Below are 22,828 nucleotides of genomic sequence, written 5' to 3'. Positions count from 1 at the left end.
TCTGAATGTAAGCGGGGCAATGGTCCCGCTATTGTGGGGAACTTTCCTGGCTTTTATACCACCCCGGTGAAATGGACCAGCGAAAGTATCTGAGTCCCCGCTCCCACTTCCTTTATCCCACGGCTTCCCTGATCCTGAGGGCTCCCCTTCCACTCTCCTGAGTAGCAGAGTCCTCAAAACCCCAACAAGGCTGGGCCCAGGTTTCCTGGGGCTTAATCCCCGACCTTGTAGTCACTAGGGGCAGGAGTTAGGGTGTCCCCACTCTGAGGTGCTCTCTTCACACTGCATGCTTTCTTGGCCCAGTGATCATTTCATAAGGTTCAAAGCAAATACAATTTATTAAACATCAACTGATTAAAGAGAAAAGAATAAGAAAAAATGAGAATGTTTAAATGAGAACACACTGTCCTGCTCTGTATCATGGGGACATCAAAACAGCAGTCTGCAGAGTGTAAGGACAGTCCACAGTCTCTTCCTTATAGGCCCCTTAGAGGCCCTTTATGTGCTGCAGGGGGGCTGCAGGCTGGACACGCTTGCTCTGGTAGTGACCACACAGCCTCAAGCTCTAAGTGGCCAGACCCCTCTCCCAGTCTGGCCTGCTGGGCCTCTTGGCTGGTGATATCTCCCTGCCTAGAGCCTCTCCCCGCACTTTGCTGGTCCCAGCTGCTCACCACGGCCAGCTGCAGCTCCTTGCGATGCTTCTCTGTCCCTTTTGGCTCTCTGAGCACTGCCAGTCTTCTGCTCAACACAGGGTCTGCACTCCTTGGACTGTGTGTGCCTGCCTCTGTTGCTGCAAAACTGCCCCTCAGCACAGCTTGCACTCCTTGAGCTGTATGTGCCTGGCTCTGTTGCTGCAGGACTGCTTCTCCACACAGCTTGCTCCTCTTAGCTGTCTCACTCCTTGCTCATAGAGACCCAGAAAAATCCCAGCTCACAGGGAGGACGGGGCCTGACCTCTCACTTTCCTCACTGGCCTGTCCAACCTGTCAATCAAGCCGAGCTGAAGTGTTGGCTGCTTTCCATTGTCTCTGGGGTCTGTCAGTCTCAGGGCCCTGATTTCTCATGCACCCTTCTTCCCCTTTTGATACTGGGAGCTGGCGAACCAAAAACTCCCACAGAGTTTTAGGAAGGGGCTAACAGTCCCCTTACATGAATCTGCAAAAGCAGTGAGGAGTCCTGTGGCACCTTATAGACTAACCGAAGTGTTGGAGCATAAGCTTTCTGGGCAAAGACCCACTTTGTCAGATCATGCATCTGACTAAGTGGGTCTTTGCCCACGAAAGCTTATGCTCCTACACTTCAGTTAGTCTATAAGGTGCCACAGGACTCCTCACTGCTTTTGCAAAGTCCTCTGGGTTACCTGGTGCACCAGATCCCAGAGTCTGGAGTCCCAGCTGCAGGATATTGTTCCAGAAGCTGCAGTTAATAAATATCCTGGCGGGGCAGAGAAGACCAAGATGGTAAACATCTCTCTTCTTTCGTGTCCATTGCTGCTGTCATCCTGTGTTTGTGGGGAAGGTGTCAGCAGGGCTGGATTACCCAATAGACAGACCAAGCATGTGCTTAGGGAACAGCAAAGCAGGGGCGCGCGCGCACACACACACACACACACACACACACAAAGATGATTTTATGGTATAGTATTGTTTTTATTTTGTATTATATATGAGAAGGCACCATAATCTTTTCAGTGCTTAGGGCCTCTAAAGGTCTTAATCCGGTTCTGGGTGTCACTCTGTATGCTGTGGTCCTTTTTCAGGCAAGCCACTGGTAGCTGGGCCTACATTTGGCACCAATGTCTGGGCCCCATGCACCAGGAAGGAAAAGATAGGAGAGTGGAAAAGGAGCAAGTGGTAGAATACCCAGGGCAAGAACAGAGCAAGGAGAGATGAGGGAGTCATTGGGTCTCTGCAGGGGCTGGGCTAGCTGCAGCTCGTCCCTTGCCCATCTCCTCAGATGGAGTAGGACAAATCAGGGTGTGGGACTGGAGTTTTCACATAATCTGCTGTATACAGTAGCTGATTCTGCCACTGAGGGGAGCAATCCTATCTTGATTTTCAGCTGGGATCAGCTCTGATGTGTGGGGCCCCAACAGTGTGGTCTCTAGCAGCTGCTGGTGAGGGAATGGATGGAGTCTGAGGTGGGGTGGGAATGGAGTCCTGGGGAGCTCATCTCACTTCCCCTCTTCCCCCTAGTTAGCAAGGGCATTTCTTAATTTGTGGGTGGGGTCTCTGCAGGTCGGCAGCTGCTGTATCTCTGTGGGAAGGGACAAGTGGGAGTGAGTGGGGACAGCCATCATTGCAGCATAGAGCCCATCTGGCCCACGTGGCTATGAGTGTGGAATAGAGTAGATCAGCGCAGCTCCTAAGGGAGCAAAGTCCTTGGCTCTTTGTATTTGGAGTCACTTCCTGTCGTCACTGGATCCTGAACTCATAGAATCCTAGGGTTGGAAGAGCTCTCAGGTGGTCATCTAATCCAACCCCCAGCTCCAAGAAGGACCAAGAAAGATCTAGTTTACAGAAAAACTGAAAAAGCCTGCCAGACCTACTAGCAGAACACTGAACCTGTGCCATTGCAGTGGTAATGAAGCCATTTAACAGGCATTTGCCAATGCCAGATATATACTGCCAGTTTCCAAATTTACTGTTAGTCTACAGGGCCTTAGTTTAAAATTTGCGTTAAAAATATTTCATTAGTGTGTAGCTGAAAATTATAAAATCACATCTCTAAAAAAATCACACACACACACCGGGGACTGCCATTGGGCATGGTTTAATAGTACTATGTAGGGCCCCCAAAATCCTAAGGATGTCCTGACTGTAAACAATGAGCCTCCCTCCCCAAACACACATGCATCAGAAATGCACAGAAATAAAAACCAGAATAGCAAACTTGAGTTCATTCCCTCACTCCACATCTTTCTGCCTCACCCTCTTTCCCAGGTGAGACCCTGCCAGCCCTCACCGACAGAGGCTATCTCAGTGGTCACCAACCAGTAGCTTGGGAGCTACTGATAGGTCTTGGAGCCTCTGATAGGTGATCCTGACTAGTTTGGCCAAGAGGCTGTCAAGTGCCAGCATGTCAGCTGCACCTCCCCCACTGATGCTCATCTCCTGCCCTTTGCCTTGGAGCTGCCCCTCTTGCTGGGGAGCCTCCTGCTTTCTGTGCAGGGCAGGGGAGGGACAGGAGGAGTGCTGATGTCAGGGTGCTCCCTCCCACTCTGTGTCTTTTCTCCACAAAGCAGAGAGGGGGCACAACAGGACTTGAGATGGAGGGAGTTTGCTGGCTACTTTAGGGAGTGGCAGAGGGCCAGGACAGGGGTGAGCCTGCCTTAGCCCCACTTCACCCCCAACCAGGAGCCACCAGCAGTGCCCAGCTGGAGCCCACATCCCAAACTCCAACCCCAATCATGAGCCCCCTTGAACTCCCCTGCATCCAAACGCCATCACAGAGCCGGCACCTAGAACCCACTCCTACATCCCAACTGCCCGCCCCAAGAGCAGCTCAGAGTCCCTCTCACACTCCAGATCCCTTAGTCCAAGACCAGAGCCTGCACCCCAACCCTCTGCCCCAGCCTGATGAAAGAGAGTGAGGATGGGCAAGAGAGGGAGGATGGAGTGAGCAGGGGCGGGGCCTTGGAGAACAGGTGGGAAGGAGGCGGGGCAAGGGTGTTTTTATTTGAGGTAGATCTTGGATTGCACTCAAATTCAGAAAGTGATCTTGTGCTTAAAAAGGTTGGAGACCTCTGGTCTACATTATTTTAAATGCATGTCACTGACTGACCAACAAGTGCAGACCAGACCAGGATACAAACTGCAACTACATGGATGGTAGGGCAAAAAGGAAAATCAGACTCCCTTTTTTCTCCTTTCTGATTATGGACTGAAATAGAGGGGATCAGCCACCTCATCCTGCAAAGGGACCCTGAGACCCATGTCAGAGAGTAATTAGCCACGAGCACTGGAGTGCAAACTCATTCAAAGCCACTGCATCTCAGACCCCAGTCAGGTAGCGGGTCCATTCATCTCCCCATAAAGACAGTGGTCGTAACAGGCAAGTCCTGTTGTTTTAATGGGTGACACCAGTTCAGAGATGCACCCTGGCTTCACAGAAATAATAATCCTTTGTCCTGCCATAGAGTGATCTCAGAGTTCTCACAATCAGCAATTTTCAACACGTCAGCCTGCCCTCTGTGATGGGCATAGTGAAGAATTTTATCCCGGTGTGCTGCAGAGGCATAATAGCCTAGCACAAGAAGGGACACATAGCTCCTTCCATACTGCATTGCTCAGACCACAGGTAGAATGCAGCACACAGTCATGGGCACCTCACTACCAGAAAGATGCTGATGGTTCTGGGTTAGTTTTCCTTCTCCATAAACTTCCAGATGTGAAAGCAGCCAGTGAGAGGGGTCAGAACAAAAGGCAGGCTATAGGCATGGAGATGTAAAATGCCACTTGAGTTCCTCAATCTAGGATGGAGCTATTTGGCACTTTCTAGAAAATTAAGGGCCTGATTCTTCATTGCCCTGAACCTTATGCAGAGTAGATATCAAATGCTACCACTTTCACTGGTGTAAATGGCTACCATATGTGCAGGATAACAGAGGAACAGGGCCCAAGTTTTTACCTTAAAAGTAGGTGCCGGCATTTTGTTGCGCTGCTAACAAAGAGGTTTAAATCCTGCTTTAATGGTAATGGCACCTTACGTAGGGAGCAAGTGGTAATATCCCCCTCCCATAGACATAACAGCTCCAGGCCCACTGGTAGCACTTTACAGATTTTTATTCGTAACTCTTACCAATCCATGGGAGGAAGGCTGTAGTCCTGTGCTACAGATATGGAAGCTGAGGCAAAGTGGTTGTGAGTTGCCCGTAGCCACAAAACAAGTCAGTGGCTCAGGCAAAAACAGAACTCCCAAGTTCACTCCAAGGCTACATCTATACTGCAAGCCTCTTCCAGAAGAGCAAATGCGTTCATTTGCATATGCAGCACTCTCATTTGCATTTCCTCTTCCTTTCCCTTTTGCGCAAAAAAGCGCTGTGTAGAAGGTGCCTTTTTGCACAAAAACCCTCTTTTGTGCAAGAGCCGTTCTTCCTTTTTTGAGGAAGAACAGCTCATGTGCAAAAAGGGGTGTTTGCGCAAAAACCTCTTGCACAAAAGGGAAAGGAAGAGGAAATGTAAATGAGAGTGCTGCATATGCAAATGCAGGACAATGTAGCACTTTAAAGACTAACAAGATGGTTTATTAGATGATGAGCTTTCGTGGGCCAGACCCACTTCCTTGATCTGAGGAAGTGGGTCTGGCCCACGAAAGCTCATCATCTAATAAACCATCTTGTTAGTCTTTAAAGTGCTACATTGTCCTGCATTTTGCTTCAGCTACCCCAGACTAACACGGCTACATCTCTACCACTATTCTGCATATGCAAATGAGTGCTACATTTGTATTTGCTCTTCCGCAAGAGGCTTGCAGTATAGACGTAGCCCAAGAGGCCAGCTCTGACCACTGGGTCCCACTGCTTAGATAGGGAATTCTGTGCATATGAGAGAAGCTGGGAGCACTTGATATGAGGGGCAATGTTGCACATACAAGTTAGCAAGCTAACGACATAAAGAAAGGCCCAAACACAGTGCTTGATGCTGCATCTTTTTTTTTTAATTTTGCTTCTCTAAAGCGAAAGCAGAGCAAGTGATAGGAGGAAAAAAGTGATTAAAAAAAAACAAAATAAAGGAAAAGGCAGCTGCTGGGCTATAAGGGGAAAAAGAGCCCCCAAAAGGGAGGAAATTCGTAAAGGCTAAGCCCGCACTAACTCTTAATAAAATACAATACTGAAAATAAGATCAGAGAGTCTCCAAAATACAATATCTCAAGGATTGCAATAATACAAAATAAGGTTCATTATGTACAAACAATTTCTGCTTTTGGCTCTGTACAACGGTGTGACTGGGAGGCCTGCATGGGCGGTGCATAGTGGATTTGTTGGGTAAGGAGATGTGGTACACTCAGACCTGACAGTGGTTCTATATGCTGGAGTGGAGCACAAGGAAGGGAGGTGTAGGGGTGGTCTTGGGTGAGTGGGTCCTGGTGGACCTTGACTTAGGGTTGTTCTGAAGGATCTTCCTCTTCCCATGTCCATGGCTGAGTGCATGTGGCATCATGGCTGGGATTTGCTGTGTCCAGGTCTGTCCCAAACAGCTCCAAGCAAAGCAAAAGCAAAGCAAAGCAAAATGGAGAAGAGAGGGAAGTGAGGGTTGCCCTCCTGCCCCATCCTTCTCCCTGACCAGCAAAAGCCTTCCCATTCCTCTTCCTCTGAGAGCCATGGAGAAACAGTAGAGAGTCCCCTCCTATTTGCAGTCTCAGGGTGGAGGTGGTGGACAGAAGATGAGATGAGAGCAGCAGCAAGGTGTTGAGAAGGGACTTCTTTTTATTGTTATTTTGAACTGTCAAGTCTCAGAGGGGCAGCCGTGTTAGCCTGTATCTGCAGAAACAACGAGTCCTGTGGACCTTAAAGACTAACAGGTTTATTTGGACATAAGCTTTCATGGGTGCAAACCACTTCGTCAGATGCATTGGCAATACCTCTGACCGGGGTGGCCCGTGACTATAGGCTGTCTCAGCCGTCGCCTAGGGCGCCGCCTTCAATGGCACCCGATGATGACGTCACCCCACTGACGGGCCATTGACGGCCGTGTAGGCGGGAGCACCAATCGCGCGTTCCGCCTTTGGCGCCAGCTGCCGCAGCCCGCCTCAGGCCACTCCTGCTTCTGACAAAGTGGTTTTTACCCATGGAAGCTTATGCTGAAATAAACCTGTTAGTCTTTTAAGATGCCATAGGACTTGTCATTGATTTTTTTTTGCGGGAGGAGGTACGAAAAAAATGACCCAAAGAAGTGTCTGGAGGAGAGTGAGAACTGGCAGGGGATGGCAAATCCCATTTACAAAAGTAGGGAAATCCAGGCCAGGTCTGGTCTCAGGGACGGCTCCAGGTACTATTCTTTTAGCAAGGGGCAACAAGGAAATATGCAACTCTTCCAGCATGGCCTTTCCCAGTAGGGAGAAGGGACCAAAACTACTATCTGGGAGCTACAGGGAAATTTTGAGTGGGGAGGAACCTCCCAAGACTGGGATGAGGCCTCTGACACAGAACTAAAGATGAGGCAGTCTCCACACCATATTCATCAAGTCTGGAGCTAAAGGGATGAAGGCTTTGGTAATTTTGGTGTCAGCATCTAGAGAGTGGGGACCCACAGCACTCTTTGCTCACCCTCATTTATTCTATTTACTGTGGCTACTGAAGCCCACTACCACATAACAGAAACCCCCATTCCATAGGGAAAGATCTGTGGAAAGTGGGCAGGGAGGGCTGTGCTCTGTCTTAGGATATGTCCACACTACAGAGAAGATGGAAGCTGCTGCTGTCAATCTTCCAGGGTTTGAATTAATGGGTCTAGTTAAGACAGCTAATTCGAACTAAGAAGGGCGCTCCGGTCAATGCTGGCAGTCCTGCTTCCACGAGGAGTAAGGGAAGTCCATGGGAGAGTGTTCTCCCTTCGACTTCCTGCAGTGTGGACAGCACCAAACATCGAGTTAAGGTACTTAGACTTCAGCTACACAATTAATGTAGTTGAAGTTGCGTAGCTTAATTCGACCTTGTCCCATAGTGTAGTAGACATACCCCACTTAAGGTGCACTGGTTTCCCTGGAGCTGCAGACAGAATTTTACGTCTGATTCTAAGAGTCTGTGAAATTTCTGAAGGTGGCTGGAATGGAAGTTACATGAGCACATCCTTTGAGAGACAGCTAGATCAAAGTAGGTCTTCTCTCTGCTGAGGCAGAAGCATATTAACTGTGGAGTGAAGGGAGGAAACTATCTCACTCCCAGTTCTCTAGGGCTATGTCTAGACTGGCCAGTTTTTCCGGAAAATTAGCCGCTTTTCCAGGAAAACTTGCCAGCTGTCTACACTGGCCGCTTGAATTTCCACAAAAGCACTGACTTCCTATTGTAAGAAATCAGTGCTTCTTGTGGAAATACTATTCTGCTCCCGTTCAGGCAAAAGTCCCTTTTGTGCAAAGCTTTTGCACAAAAGGGCCAGGGTAGACAGCTCAGATTTGTTTTCCGCAAAAAAGCCCCGATTGCGAAAATGGCGATCGGGGCTTTTTTGTGGAAAAGCACATCTAGATTGGCACGGACACTTTTCTGCAAAAAGTGCTTTTGTGGAAAAGCATCCGTGCCAATCTAGACGCTCTGTTCCGAAAATGCTTTTAACGGAAAACTTTTCCGTTAAAAGCATTTCTGGAAAATAATGCCAATCTAGATGCAGCCTCGGAGACTAACCCCGAAGTTACCATACTAGCAGGTAATAAACTCAGCTCTCTCTCCTTCGGGTGCATTTGACTGACATGAGCAAGGGGTACAGAACTGTTGGAAATGATGTCACATACAAATCTCAAGTCACACACGGATCTCCTCCTCCAGCCCAGCAAGAGGGTGAACACACACTGGTGAGGCAATGTTCACAGGGGAGGAGAGAAGGGCTTGGGCAGAGACAATCCCTGATGCTGGCAGTCACAGTGAATCCCATCAGAGAGATCAGCACTAACATGGGCTGCGTGGAAATGAGAGGCTGAGGCCAACACCAGCTTGGGAGTGTCTGAACGCAGTGTCCTCTCCCACCAAGTCCCCTCAATCACTCAGTGGGGAGGGGAGTCTGCATCCAGTCGGACGAGGCCTTGAGGGCTGGCATCTGCTACAAAGATTCGGCTGCATCACTGGAGCGCACCTCCCTGAGGGAAAGAAAAGCCAAGCAATCAGATCTGCTGCATTTACCTTTCTTTCCCACCCACTGAGCCCACTTCTTGCCACTGTCTAAGCAGAGTTAATTTCATGCCTCCCTTATTTCTGTTTTGGGAGCAGAGAACTCCTCTGCAGTCCCTTTCGTCTCCTCCCTCTGTTCCCCACTCGCTCGGTGATCTGCACCTAGCTGATCTGCCCTGCACAGTGACTGTGAGTCCCATCTCCGCGTCCCATTTGGTGATGGCCTCACTGTTCAGATTATCTACACGGGAACAAAGAGGGCCAATTAAGAGGGCTGTCTTTTGCCGTGGATACTGGTTTGTACTGTTCAGGAAAGAGTCTCCCAGACCTTCACACCTAAGCACTGACCAGCCTGCAAATTTTGGAATCCTTTAGCTATCCAGCGCCCTTGTGTCTACTGGTCACTATGCCAGAGCAACTCCACTTTCTAGTCCCACTTGTGGCTCCCACTCTTCTGATCCAGCCACAGTCCCTGCATTAGTGCACTCCCAGGAGAGCTTGTTTAGCCTATCAGCGCCCAGCCTTGTGTCAAAGCGCTCCCCTTTCTGGGAGCACAGGACAGCTCTGACACTCTCCCTCTCTCAGGCCATTCTGTGGTTTGGAGACAAAGCCCCTGGAATAGACAGGGCAGAGGGATGAGTTGCCAGCGTGCTTACCTCTCCTGGAACTGCTCTTTGAGGTGGGTAAGAGTTGGGTTAGTTTGGTTCTGGTCTGGGCCCTCCATGTGGGATTTGTTTAGATACTTGGCTGTCTCGTGCACCCTGGCCAGGTGGCCCTGCATGCGCTCCTGAGGCCTCCTCTCCTCAGACTGCCCTTTGTCCGTCTCCCAGCCCACAGGATGCTCCACTGGAAGGAAGGAGCCGTAGCCCTCCTCTAAGGAGCCAGTGCCCTCGTCATAGAACAGGAGGCTCCGGGACTGAACTGTAAAAGGGGAGAGTATCATTAAATGCAAAACCAGCCACAAGCTGCACACATGCAGATTGCCCAGCACACAGCTACCCAAGCACATTGCGGTCCACGCACACCAACACAGCCTGCCCCACTTCAACTGCCTAAGACCAACCCCGATGCACACACGCTGCATCCCTGGAACACCCTCAGCCTGCAATGGGAGGAAAGAGATGGATCCATTATTTTCTTCTCCCATCCTGTCTTTTAGGAGCTGTCGTGTGCTAAATGGAGAAACAAGAGCAATGCACAAAGCACTGCTTTGAGACAGCTCACCCTGGTAGGGCCCTGCTGTGAGGAAGCTCTCCCCGCTGTAAGCATATCAGGAGGAGAGGGGCTAGGAGCACTTCCAAGGGATTACAAGAATGTGTCGTGTCGGACTCACTCTTACTGGTTGTGTAAATGTCTGGAGCCGGAGCGGCTTTCACTGTCTGTGAGGTGGAGGAGAATTCTGGGAGACACGGCATCATGGATCCCAGGACCAGAACGAAACACAGCACCAGTACCTGGGGGTGAGACATTAAAAACCATCAGCACTGCCAGGCACGAGGCAATACTGTGATCCCAGCACACAAACCCCCAGCAGCGGGAGACCACGTGGTGGGATTGACAACTGGGTCACTCCTGCTCTTTTGAGATTATCAAGAGAAAGGATTAAATCTGCTGTTCCCCACTGTCACTTTCTCTGAAATACTTCCAGCTCCGCAGGCAGGGCCAGCTAGGCAGGCAACTTCAGAGTCTCATTCCATGGGCAGGAGATGGAATACAGAGAAGGGGGTTAGAGTCTCTAGTCAGCAGTGCCAGGGACAAGAGCCTACATCTAAGAGGTGGAGCCAGACTACAGGCATGGAGAATGAATCCAGTCTGGGGACACTGTTAAAGCAGGAGGTAGGGCAGGGGTGGGGATCCTTTTTTGGGTCAGGGGCCACTGACCCATAGAAAAATGAGTCAGGGGCCGCACACAAGTGAGAAGCAAAAACAAACAAAACCCCTCACTGACGTGGCCCCTGACTGAGAAGGAGAAAGACACTCCCCACATTCCCCTCCCACACCAGAGCTTAGGGAAGCCTAGCATAGTAGATTTGTTGTGCTCCAGTCCCATGGTGTGGCAATGCGGGCAGGAGGGTCTGGAGCACCAGCATGGGCTCACCAGTGGGGGAGGGGGACTGAACCTCAGGGGCCAGATCCAGGCAAACCAGGGGCTGCATCTGGCCCCTGGGCCTGAGGTTCCCCACCCCTGAGCTAGGGGAAAGACAATAGGTCCAGAAGGGCACTCAGATCAAAGACATTTGCTAGGAATGTGAGTTATATAAAGATATCTCTGTATCCAGTACAGGATAAGACCTAAATGCTTGATGAACTGGAACAGTGGCAGCCTGAGCTCAGATCTCCTGTTGATTTTCAGGTTAAGGAGTGACATAAAAACAGGTGAATGGTCAAAAGTAAAAACTACCTGTGTCTACACAAATGTGAGAAGACTGAAAGCACAAATAGGTGAATGAGCATGCCTGGCAGTGGAAGAAGACCTCGATGTAAATGGAATTGCTGAAACATGGTAGAATCAATAGGCTATTGCAGTATTGATCTATTGCAATACAGAGAGGACAGGTAAGCTCACAAAGGGAGGAGTGGGCATCTGGGGGGAAGAGTGTACTTGCGGTTCTATAGAACTAGGGCAATAACAATTCAGAGTGAGAATCTGTGTAGGCTCTAATCTCATGTCACGAGAATACAATTGGACTAGTAGTGTTATACTACCAGGCTCCAGCATAGCCAAAGATATTAATTGCACAGTGCTGGAAAGATCCAGGAATCAACACAGCCTAGTACAAAACAGTAATGATGAGTGCTTTCTTCTACTTGCATTATATAAACTGGTCAAGTGTCACATCAGGATAAAAACTAGAGGAGCAATTTCTTGACACCTTAAGCAAGTGATTTTTGGAACAAATAGCTCTAGAGCTCAAAAGAAGAGAGATTTTTAATGCAGTCCTAAGTAACAGAGCAGTTGGTTTATCAAGAACTAATAGCTGAGCAGCTAAGTAGGCACAGTATCATGAAGCTTTCCAAATTCTAGCACAGTGACACCGTACTCTGGAAAGGGAGATTTCAAAAAAGGAGAGTCTGGTCCAAAAAACCTCCTACAGTCAAAAGAGAGAAAATGAAATTAGCTAAACTCCACATGAAGGCTACTAACATTGTGTAGAGACTATGTATGCATACAAGGGCACTCAGGATCCTCACCTGGACTCAGGAAGATGAGTGGGGAGAACAATCCAGAGTGGGTAAATCCAAAGGTTGAAGAGATTATTTGAGCCAACCCCTCCCCCCCCACTGAAAAACAAAAACCCTTCAGAAAATGGCAATCCAACCCATGAAGTCAACAGAGAGAAGCATAAATGAGAGGAAGGAAAATAGAAGTAGGGTTACCAGATGGTTTAAAAAAATACTGGACACACAATCTCAGATGGGGGGTGAGGACCAGCTGGGAGGGGAGCGGGGCTGGCCGGGAGCGGGTTGGGGGGAGTGGGGCTGGCCAGGGGGGAAGAGCAGGGGGAAACCGGCCAGTGGGGAGCAGGGTTGGTCCAGGCGCATGTAGATCCTGGGGTGATGCCCATCCTGTGCACGGTCCCGGTGGGGTGCACAGGCGAGTCTGGCCCCAGGGATTCCATCCCGCCCTGCCCCCACCCCACTGTGTACTTGCGTACTGCCTGGCTGGTAGACACGCTCACTCAGCGCGAGTGTGTGTACCAGCCAGGCAGTATGCAACTACGTACTGATACTCATGATAATAATAAAAACTTAATTAGGAAATATCAGACACCTGCCAACCCTAAATAGAAGATGGAATCAGAGAGAGCTACAAGGGAATATGAAGAGCAAATAGCCGAAGATAGTAACACAAATAAATTCTTGAAATAGCGTCGAGGCAGTAAGCCCGTGAGAGAACTGGACTGTCATAGAGTGAAGGCAGCAACTAAGGAAAACAAAACATTTCTGAGAAGCTAATATATTTTATACATTAGTCTATAGCACAGAAGGTCTGGGAGATGTTTGTCCTAAACCTACTCTTTCCAGGCAATAAAGATGAAATGTGTCAAACATTGCGCTGTCCAGGAACCAACAGATGCCTGATGGAGCAATGAAGTACTAGGCCCAGATACATAGTTTACACCCAACAATTGAGAAGGGCTGGAAGTGGCTGAGCTGCTAACGAATATATGCAATCTCTCATTATAATTAGAAGTCCTGAAGAGGAGCAAATATATCTAAGGGTACATCTAGACCAGGGGTTAGCAAAAGGGCCTCTGTGGGCCTGATTCGGCCTGCTAAGCAGGTGGACCCGGCCTGCGGAGGCCCTGCTGCTCCCCTACCCCCATGCCAATCATAGTCTGGGGGTGGGTAGCCCTGCCCCCTTCCTGTTTAGGTTTAGGGCCCCACCCCTTCCTATTTAGGTCCCTCCCCTCCCGGGGTGCCCCAGGACTACTTCAAAAATGTTTGAAGTGGGCCCTGGGCAAAAATTATCTAGACAGTGGTGCTATTTTGGGATACTTCTGGTGTCCCGAAATAGCTATTCTGCATCTTTTAAGCCAGGGGTGTCCAAACTTTTTTCAAAGAGGGCCAGATTTGATGAAGTGAGCATGCGTGAGGGCCGACCATTTGCCTGACATTCTTTGAACCATTAAAATTAAATGCAAATTAACTATTTTATGCAAAGTTTATTGCAAATGGAATACTTTTCATTTCGTCACATGGATGACAAATCTAAACAGGTGTTAAATCACTCTGCCTTTCATATCTGAAGGCCAGATGAAAAAAAATCCAGGAAGCTGAAATATTTCAGGAACATTGTAAAGTACATTACATATTATTGGTAATAAAGGTTGTCTGTCAACTTTTAAGTTAAAAAAATATGAACAGGAACATAACACCAAGTATACATGTTGTGTCCAAATATATTTATAACTGATTTAGACCAACTGACATTGAGATTTTACAATGTATTCATCTCAATACATATGGATTCGTTGGGGGCCATAAAAGATAGATATTGCCAAATTACCTGGGGGGCGTATTAAACCGGAACACGGGCCGCAATTGGCCCGGGGGCCGGACTTTGGACATGCCTGTTTTAAGCAAACCCATTATTTTGAAATATAATGGGCTCGCTATTCCAATGTCCCTGTAAACCTCGTTCCACAAGGATTAAGGGATGTTTTAGAATAGCGGTTTATTTTGAAATTTGGCGCCATGTAGCTTATTTCAAGTTAAGGGTGAAGTGTATATGCACCCAACCTGTAAAAAGGAGAGATGCTAGGAATTGCAGAAGCTGAGCTCACTTGAGCATCAAGGGTCCTGAAGCAGGATTAAAAATGAATTCAGAAACACTTGATGTACTAGGAACAAATCAGCACGACTTTGGTTAAAAAAAAAGTAGCCTTTCCAAGCTACTAGAATTTGATGGTTCTGTCAACACAGCGGTAGATAAAGGAGAACTGATTGAAAGTATTTGGATTTACAGAAGAGCTTTTGACCAAGTCCCGTGGAAGAAGCTGTTAAGAAAATGCCTCTAGCTGTAACATGATGAGAGGTAAAGATCTGTCATGGACCAGGAGCTATCCAAGAAGCAAAAAAACAAAAATAAGAATAATCAGTTCAGTTTTCACCATGGCCAAAGGTTAAAAGTGAGGTGCCCTGCATGCCCATAGTAGGGCTGGGGGTGTTGAAAGGATCTAGCAATGATTTGTGAAAAGAGCAACCAGCAGAAGTAGCACAAAAAGATGTGGTTAGTCAAGGAGAGAGCAAACTTTGAGGAATTTCTGAGGGATTTAATGAAGTTAGATGACCAGGCAGCTCAATACTGGATAAAATTCACTGTTGAAAAAATATAAGGCAATGAACACAGGAAGGAATAATTTGAACTATTCATACGTCTTGCTGCAGTAAGAATTAACTTGAACCATCCAGGAGAGAAGGTCTGGGCACCATTGTGGGAGCTCAGTTCCAAGTTTTGCTTGATGCACAGTGGTTGACAAAAAGCAAAGAAAAGGCTGTTTGCGTGGTGAGTGAGATGACAACTATTACAATGCCATTATACTCTCACCAACGACACTGCTCAGCTCTGGTCACCCAGTCTCAAAAAATGAAATAGCAGCTAGAGGGGGGTTCAGAAATGGGCAATAGGAATGAGAGAAGGCCTGACTTTTGTTTGGCAAGAGACTGAAAAGAATAGGTTTGTTAGTTTAGATTAGAAGGATACAAATAAGAGGCAAGAGAGAGTTAAATAATGAATGGTGCCGAGAAGGTAGATCAGACAATCCAGTTTAACTTTGCTCATAATAAAAGAACTAGGGGGAATTCAATGGAACAGCAGGGTTTCGTATATCCACCTAGCACTAGCCACTATCGAAGGTTGGATATTGGACTAGCAGGACTCCTGGTCTAATTCAGTCTTGCAATTCCTATATTTGGCCTCAAAGGTGGGGCATACAAAGCAGTGAAACAGAGAAGAGGCTCTTCTGGGCTCCCCGAAGGATATTGAGGATCCTTGGAGAAAGGGCTGCATGCTTGATTTCCCCCCATTTTATTGCAAGGCAATAAATAGCCAAAATAAAGCCCCTCTTTTTGTTGGACACTGGACTTGTATCCACTAGTTATTCCAGGCTGGGAAGCATGCTATAGAGAATTCCCTGGCTTGTCTGGGAATGGGGTGATGGATAAAGGTGCACAAGGAATCACGGCCAATAAAGAATGGAGAATCTGAAGCACATACCATCAGGCAGGTCCCTGTCTGTGTGGAAGCCATTTTATATGGTCTGGAGACCTTCCCAGCTACTAGGGCCTGGAGCTTCTGTAATTGCTGGAGCAAAGTCCTAGGAGAGAACACAATCACAAGTCAGTGCAATGAGGAGGGAACAATCATCAAGGGTTACGAGACTGAAGCTGAACCCTCCAATGTCCACCCCAGTTTTCTTCTGAGTGAGATGAGCTCTGTTATTTCTCCAAGTCCTCCCACCAGACAGGCCTGGCAAGCAAACAAATGAAGGTGATAGTCACAGAGGCAATGGAGCCAAAAGGAGTTGGGTAAAGGACATCTCTTCACTTGGTGCCACATTAACCCCTCTGCCCTGACTCCACCGATCAGATTTAGTTGGAACCGGACTCCAGTCCACTCTGCCCAGATAGAGCCAATACCCAGAGGTGGGGTGCATAGCATGGCCACTGTTCCACCCCCACAATACAGGCAATGCCAGTACTTCTGGGAATGGCATGACCCTGTTCCTGGTGGTATGACCTCACCGGATGTGGGTGAGCTCATGCCCGCAGGGGCAGGGCACCAGCTGTTCAAAATGGCATTACTCATCTCTGATGCCAGACAACACCACATCTGGTTTTGTCTCACTATTGGACAATGGACAAACCCAAGAAAATGAGGCCCCAAACTGGACAAACGGTTTGCCTTAAGGCTGCTGCACATCCCATAGCACTACCCATGCCACCTGGTCCTCACATCGGGTGAGGTCATACCACCAGGAGCAGGGTCATGCCATTCCCAGAAGTACTGGCATCGCCCATATTCTGGGGGTGGAACAGTGGCCATGCTATGCACCCCACCTCTGGGTTACCTAGGGAAGTAGTTGAGTCTCCATCCCTAGCGGTGTTTAAGTCTCGGCTTGACAAAGTCCTGGCCGGGTTGATTTAGTTGGGATTGGTCCTGCCTAGAGCAGGGGGCTGAACTCAATGACCTTCTGAGGTCTCTTCCAGCTCTATGGTTCTATGATTCTATGATAAGGCTGAAAGGGAAGCAAAAAAACAAACAACAAAAAAAAGTGATCCATTTCAGCTTGATCTCTCTTGCCAGGCTCTACAGGGGGCTGTGAGCGAAGCCAGATGTAGAGCTGAGTGAATAATTCCTCCCCTAGTTGCCCTGTCTTCCACATAACAGGCTTACCACCTGGTTTAAATTCCCTCACATGTCCCCCCCCCCCCCCAGTTCTGGACACATTGCTTACTTCCCACTACAAAGCAGAACCACTTAGAAATGGAATGGTAAGGAATGTTTTTTTTGGGGGGGGGGGGGGAGTAGAGGGGAAGGCTGCAAGAAGCATTAGTGAACCTTGGGCTTGATATGAATTGCCTAGTAGGGTGCAAGACTGGCAAGATTGCAAAAACTTGCCAGCTGTCTACACTGGCCACTTGAATTTCCGCAAGAACACTGACTTTGTAATGTACAAAATCAATGCTTCTTGCTTAAATACTTTGATGCTCCCGCTCAGGGATAAGCCCTCTTGCACAAGAATATTTGCGCAAGAGGGCCAGTGTAGACAGGCACCTTAATTTTTTGCGCAAGAAAGCCCGATGGCTAAAATGGCAATCGGAGCTTTCTTGCGCAAAAACGCATCTATACTGGGCATGGATGCTTTTGCGCAAAAGCACGTTTTGCGCAAAAGCATCCATGCCAATCTAGATGCTCTTTTGCAGAAATACTTTTAACGGAAAAACTTTTCCATTAAAAGTATTTCCGCAAAATCATGCCAGTCTAGACGCAGCCGGAATGTCCCGGATGCAGAACTACCAACTCTCACAATCTTATTGCAAATCTTATCATAGCTGGTATTTTTCATAAAGCCCCAGTTCCTGGAGTCAGGTGGTTTCAGGAAAATCTCAGATTTCATGTTTTAAAAGTTAGTTTCGAATTCTCCTGGCCATGGAGGAAAGTAGAAAACATGACCTCTCAGGCAGATAAAACAAACTCGGTTATTCTTATTTTGTGACAACTCATGATTTTTAAGCCAATCATATGAATATGGGATCCTGACTCATGCCTTTTGAATGCTGGGGACCAACAATGCTGCTTCTGCTCCTGGCTGCTTCTCAAAAGCCCAGAGGGAAGAAATGCAGGGCTTGTGCTAGGAAAGGATGGCCTGCTGTTCACAAACTGTCCAGCAGGTGGCAGGCCCCAACCATCTTCACCAGGCAAAAGTTAAACACAGCTCCCAAGGTGGGAGGGGCTTTTGCTTGACAATCTCCTGGATCTGTGAAAAGCAGCATCTGACCTGGAAGTTGGGGTCAGAGCCTCAGTGTCAGGGGATGAGAGGAAAAGAGTCTGCCAAAGAGCCTCAGAGCAAGGTCAGGGAGGACAATAGCCCCTGGGGAACGCCAATCATGATGATGGGGTCAAGTGGGAAGATGGTTTGGTTAACAGAGTCACTGATTGAGTTCCCTCCCTCCTTGGCCAAAGGTTCATGGTTAAAGGAGTTTCCATGTGCAGTTACCAGTATCGGTGCGGCTCTGAGGGGGGTATCTAAGTAAATGTGCAGGAGGGTGTGAATTCAGAACGAAGGGAACATGTACATAGGAATATGTTAAAGAGAGCTTTCCCCTTTCCCCTCCACACCCTCCCCCCCACCCCCCCGCTCCAAATTTCTGGCAATTCCAAGCTGCTGATTTTGCTCTTGCTCTGCCACACATGCACAGTGACAGGAGGCAGAGCTAACTTCAGTTTCAAGTGCTGCTTCCTATTTCTACTGCATGTGTATGTGTCTTCCATGTTACAGATTAAAAGGAAACAAATTCCTGAGGTGGAGAGGCTGCCAGCTCCGAGCGCTGAGACCCCATGCACTTTCCAGACTTTCAGCCAAGGAAGCTAGGGGCCTGCTTTAGGGCTGCAAGGAGAGACGTACTCCCTCAAGCAAACAGCTGTGCCAGTATCAGACAAGGAGGACGCTCCCACAGGCTAGAGGGAGGGAGAATATAATGGGATCTGCATGGGTGCCAGACATCTAGAAGGCTCTCTCAGGCTGCAAGGGCTAGCAGGGTTTGCACTGGTGTCAGGTCTGGAAAGAGCTATTTTGAGTTATATGGACCTATTCTCCAATACATATAGGAGAAAATTCCTAGAATCTGCCGAGTCACCTTGTAAACCTAGCTCTTTCGTGTAGGGAAATCCCAAATTGGTATCTTGTGCCCCTTGTCTTCCCAGCCCTTGCTATTTAATAGCCCTCTCTGCTTCAGAGAGCAGAACAAGTAGGTTGAGAAATAGGTGTCACTGTCATGCCTTCTGCGGCCTCCTGCATGGGATCTTCCATGGAGACGAGAAGAGTGAAAGGGTTTGAGAGGCAGTCAGAAAGATTCTGGGATGTGAGGAGAGGAAGGAAGGGATGGCAGAAAGCTCCCTTGCTCCTTCCCTTTCTTTGCTGACAGTCCCTGCCTTGCTGACCCAACACAAACATTCCACACTCACTAACCAAACCCAGCTGAATTGCTGCTGCCATTGGAGGGGAACCAGGGCCTGCTGTGCAGCCCAGGCTCTGCCAGGAATTGGGGGAGGGCTGCCTTGCCTTTCCTTCCAAGCACTTCTCTGGCTTCTCTTCTTGGCAGCCCACCCCTGTTCTCTCACCTGTTTGCGTTTTCTAAGGTTTCCACTTTTTTCCACAGTTCATTGTTTTCAGATGTGAAAGTCTCAACTCTGTAAGAAAAAAACCCAAATCCCCATTAGTTACAAATGCTGCAAAAAGAAACAAACATTGCACACAGTCCTTCATCAGAGTCTAGTCCCTGAACAGCCCTGTGTCCTCAGTCTCCGGCAGATGTGCTCCTAGTGCCAGGAGTCAAAATGATCATACACTGTCTAGCTCAAGGGTGGGCAATAAAACGGTGGCAGTTCACCAGCATTAGCTCTTGGAGGGCCACTGCCAGTATATTTACCTGCATCTCCAGAGGCATAGGCAACTGCAGCTCCCATTAGCCAGAAATGGTGATCCATGGCCAACAGGATCTGCGATCCCCTGTACCTGCAGGTAAATATGGTAATGTGGGGGCCTGCTGGGGGCTAATCCTGGGAGACCGGATCCAGCTCACGGCCAAGGATAGAAAATGTTAGAGGGAACACTGTCCATGCCCCCCCACTCTACTTCCCACTCCCAGTGCCCTGCCCTGCCTCTTGCACCTCCCACTCACCGGCCCTGAGCCCATCATACACCTGAATCCCCTGCCCTGAGCCCCCATACACGCCAACCCAAACTCCTGCACTCCCACATCCCTAGCCCCCTGCCATAAGATTGACAGAAGACAGCCTGAATGCGTACATGAAGCTGGATTTGACTAGTTATGATGTAAACTTCAAAGAAATGTGCAGAAAGATGCAGCAGCATTAGTCCCATTACAATGTTTGAGTACAAAGTCTGAGTACAATGTTTCATTTATGCTATTATTAATCATCATGTCAATTATCAATAATATTAAGTTGTATATTCTCAGTCATGCAAATGGGCATTCTTATAGGGCTCTTTGTTGAGCACTTGTTCTGAATTTTGATGTAGTTTGGCTCTTTGGTTAAAAGGTTGCGCTAGACTAATTTGGGCCTCACTATCCTCTGAGCTAAAGGAGAATTTGCATTAGTTGCCACCCTATTAGGGGGGAAAGAATTCATGGCTCAAACATGTGACCAGCTCTAGCCATTGGGGGGCAGTGGAGAACCTGCATAATCTCCTTTTTCTCCTAGTAGTAGAAATGTAGCCGTGTTAGTCTGGTATAGCTGAAGCAAAATGCAGGACTATGTAGCACTTTAAAGACTAACAAGATGGTTTATTAGATGATGAGCTCTGGCCCACGATAGCTCATCATCTAATAGACCATCTTGTTAGTCTTTAAAGTGCTACATAGTCCTGCATTTTGCCTTTTCTCCTAGTTCTTCTCCAGAACTGTATTATGGCAAAAGCATCCTGCAAAGCTCCAGGGAACAGCTGAAGGGAAAGTTCTGAAGGGCTGGGGGAAGAATAGTGGCTATGGAAGTGACATTAATAAAACAGAAGACTTTCCAATACATACAACCATGTCAAATGACCTTGTCTAGTTTCTGAACTACCCATTCAATATAAAAATTGTGCTTAACGGGACACTACCGGGTTGAACCTTTTAGGCCCACATGTAGGTTTTGTACAAACTAAGGTCCATAAAAATGTTTTGGTTACACTTGAAATTCCAATGAACTTTTTTCTTAACATATTAACCCTACACCGTAGTCCAGATATTGTAGCACAGTGATAAAGTAATAATCAGCCATGAACATACAGACACTATGGGCATGAGCAGGGAATGAACCTAGTATCTTCAGGACTGAAAGTACATTACCCTGACACTCAAACTAGAGGAGCAATCCTGTTAACTGGAAGAGGTGGACTTTTATCCTTACCTGTAGCCAACCACCAGAGGGAGATACACTCACATGCACACACTTAGTTAGAGTTTTACAACATAAGAGCAAAAGAGCCAGAAGGTGAAACTGACTCATCTGTTTCCATTGTGCATTTCTCTCCATTTAGAGAGGAAAGTGAAAACTGAATTGGGCCTTTTAAAGACTCTGCCCATTGTAATGATCTCAGGTGTTATTAATGACAGAGGAAAGGACACTCTTAAAACACTGGTCATGACACTGGATCCTTGAGGACTGACTTCTGTGTCCAAGAGGCCCATTTGGGGCTCCACAAAAATTTTGGGAGCCTCTTGCATGGATCTGATTGCAGGGCCATGCCATAGATTATTTCTAACCCGACAGTGTCCCAGCATGTTAAACTTGTAACCGCAACTCAGACAGGCAAGCCGGGATCTATGAAGGGAAGTAGATCCTATCGCCCTAGCTCACATTATAAGAAGAAAAGCAAACCTCAAGCAGGGGACTTTAGGGAACAAAATTGACCTTAGCTTCTTCCTGGCTATCAGCCACTTGAGTCATCATCTTAGCCTTGAGGGATGAGGGGATTTTATTTAATACCCCCAAGTGCCCACACTGCTATGGCATCAACCATATGCAAAATATATGAAAGCGTATGCAGAGAGCAGTGAGATGTACAGTTACTCCATATGTTCATGCAAATGTGGGATTTCTGATCAGAGCAGATGCACGAATAATATAGTGATAGTCACAATTGAAAATTTGAATACCGGGTGTCAGAAGAATCTGTCTGTGGGTCTGTATTTGATTAGTCATTAACTGGGTTTGATCCACAGTGTAGTCAGCTCTGGCTGCATGCCGGGCGAGGGCCTGACCACTTTTTGGCTGGGCCAAACATCAGAGGCGCTGTGGCCCAGTGTGGGTCACTCACAACACCACTCACTCCAGTTTTGAGGTTGTGGAGCTCACAGACGAGGGGTGTCCGGTGCTAGTGTAGGATGCACCTCTGAGGGAAAGAAAGGGGCCAGTTGGTGGCGGGGAAAATTTGTGCCTTCCCCCATCATTTTAAGTGGCATCCCAAAGCCAAGTGACCGCACAGACCAGAGCTAAAGAAACAATAATCTCACCAAACATGCTACCCGAACAATGGGTCATAAGGCCTGGAATATTGGGGGCAAACAAAATAAGGCAAGCAGAAGAGAGATGATTCCAAGAATCATCTAGCACTGCAAAGGCTGTCTGGGGGCAGGTGGGGGAGGGGAGGGGCGGTTGTTCATAAACCAAATCTGTGTGCCAAGAAACCCACCTAACACCTGTACAGAGAATCACGGTTAGACCTAATACCCCAAACATCACCAAGTAGTGTGTATGCTGAGGACTCCCCACTATCAAATAGGGTGTCACCACTTCAAGGCTGTGCTCTGAGGCACAGATATTAAGAAGAGTCAGCAGCTGAAATCTCAGATACTTTAAGATGATTTTTAACTTAAAAGCCCTCGGAACAGAATCCTATCAAAGCCAGACAGCCCAGGCATTGCAGTGCCATTACTTGCAATAGCTGTAGTGTTTTCCTGTACAGTACTGGGATTGGGGAGAGATCTTTGCAGCTGTCATGGCCATCTCTGGGGCGGGGCATGCTTAGAGCTGAATTCCAGCCCCCAGAAAAGGTGAGTGAACAGCTGGATGGGCTTTGGGGCCCCAGGACACTGCATCACAACATGAGCAGTGACAATGTAGAGGCCAGAGGCCCTCATGTCCAGTAATAACCTTGCTTGGACCCGTAGAAGAGAGAAGACGACACTTACTTTTTCTCTAGACACTCTACATATTCCTTCTTCTTCCTGCGACTCTCCTGAGCAGAGATCTGGGAGGTGAGGAAGTACCAAACA

The 22,828-nt window shown here is 48.0% G+C and overlaps 1 protein-coding gene across 2 annotated transcripts in view; it reads right to left on the bottom strand.

Annotated features, from left to right (window-relative positions):
* Window positions 1-5,636: 5,636 nt before the first annotated feature.
* CREB3L1 (cAMP responsive element binding protein 3 like 1) overlaps window positions 5,637-22,828 on the bottom strand; it is a 76,050-nt gene continuing 58,858 nt past the window's right edge. The window contains exons 7-12 of one of the 2 annotated variants that reach the window (XM_006117285.5): window positions 22,745-22,803; window positions 19,167-19,235; window positions 15,540-15,639; window positions 10,158-10,272; window positions 9,475-9,739; window positions 5,637-8,787 (exon numbers count right to left, since the gene is read on the bottom strand). In XM_006117285.5, the coding sequence (XP_006117347.1) occupies window positions 8,751-8,787; window positions 9,475-9,739; window positions 10,158-10,272; window positions 15,540-15,639; window positions 19,167-19,235; window positions 22,745-22,803 (645 nt within the window). In that variant the 3' untranslated portion in view covers window positions 5,637-8,750. Of the gene's footprint in view, window positions 8,788-9,474; window positions 9,740-10,151; window positions 10,273-15,539; window positions 15,640-19,166; window positions 19,236-22,744; window positions 22,804-22,828 lie in introns of both variants that reach the window. The other variant, XM_006117284.5, reaches the window with a different exon arrangement.

The sequence above is a fragment of the Pelodiscus sinensis genome, chromosome 5 (genome assembly GCF_052426305.1).
Source record: "Pelodiscus sinensis isolate ZL-2025 chromosome 5, ASM5242630v1, whole genome shotgun sequence".
Lineage (NCBI taxonomy): Eukaryota > Metazoa > Chordata > Testudines > Trionychidae > Pelodiscus > Pelodiscus sinensis.
The sequence above is the reverse complement of the archived record's forward strand: the minus strand, read 5'-3'. Positions and strand labels throughout refer to the sequence as shown.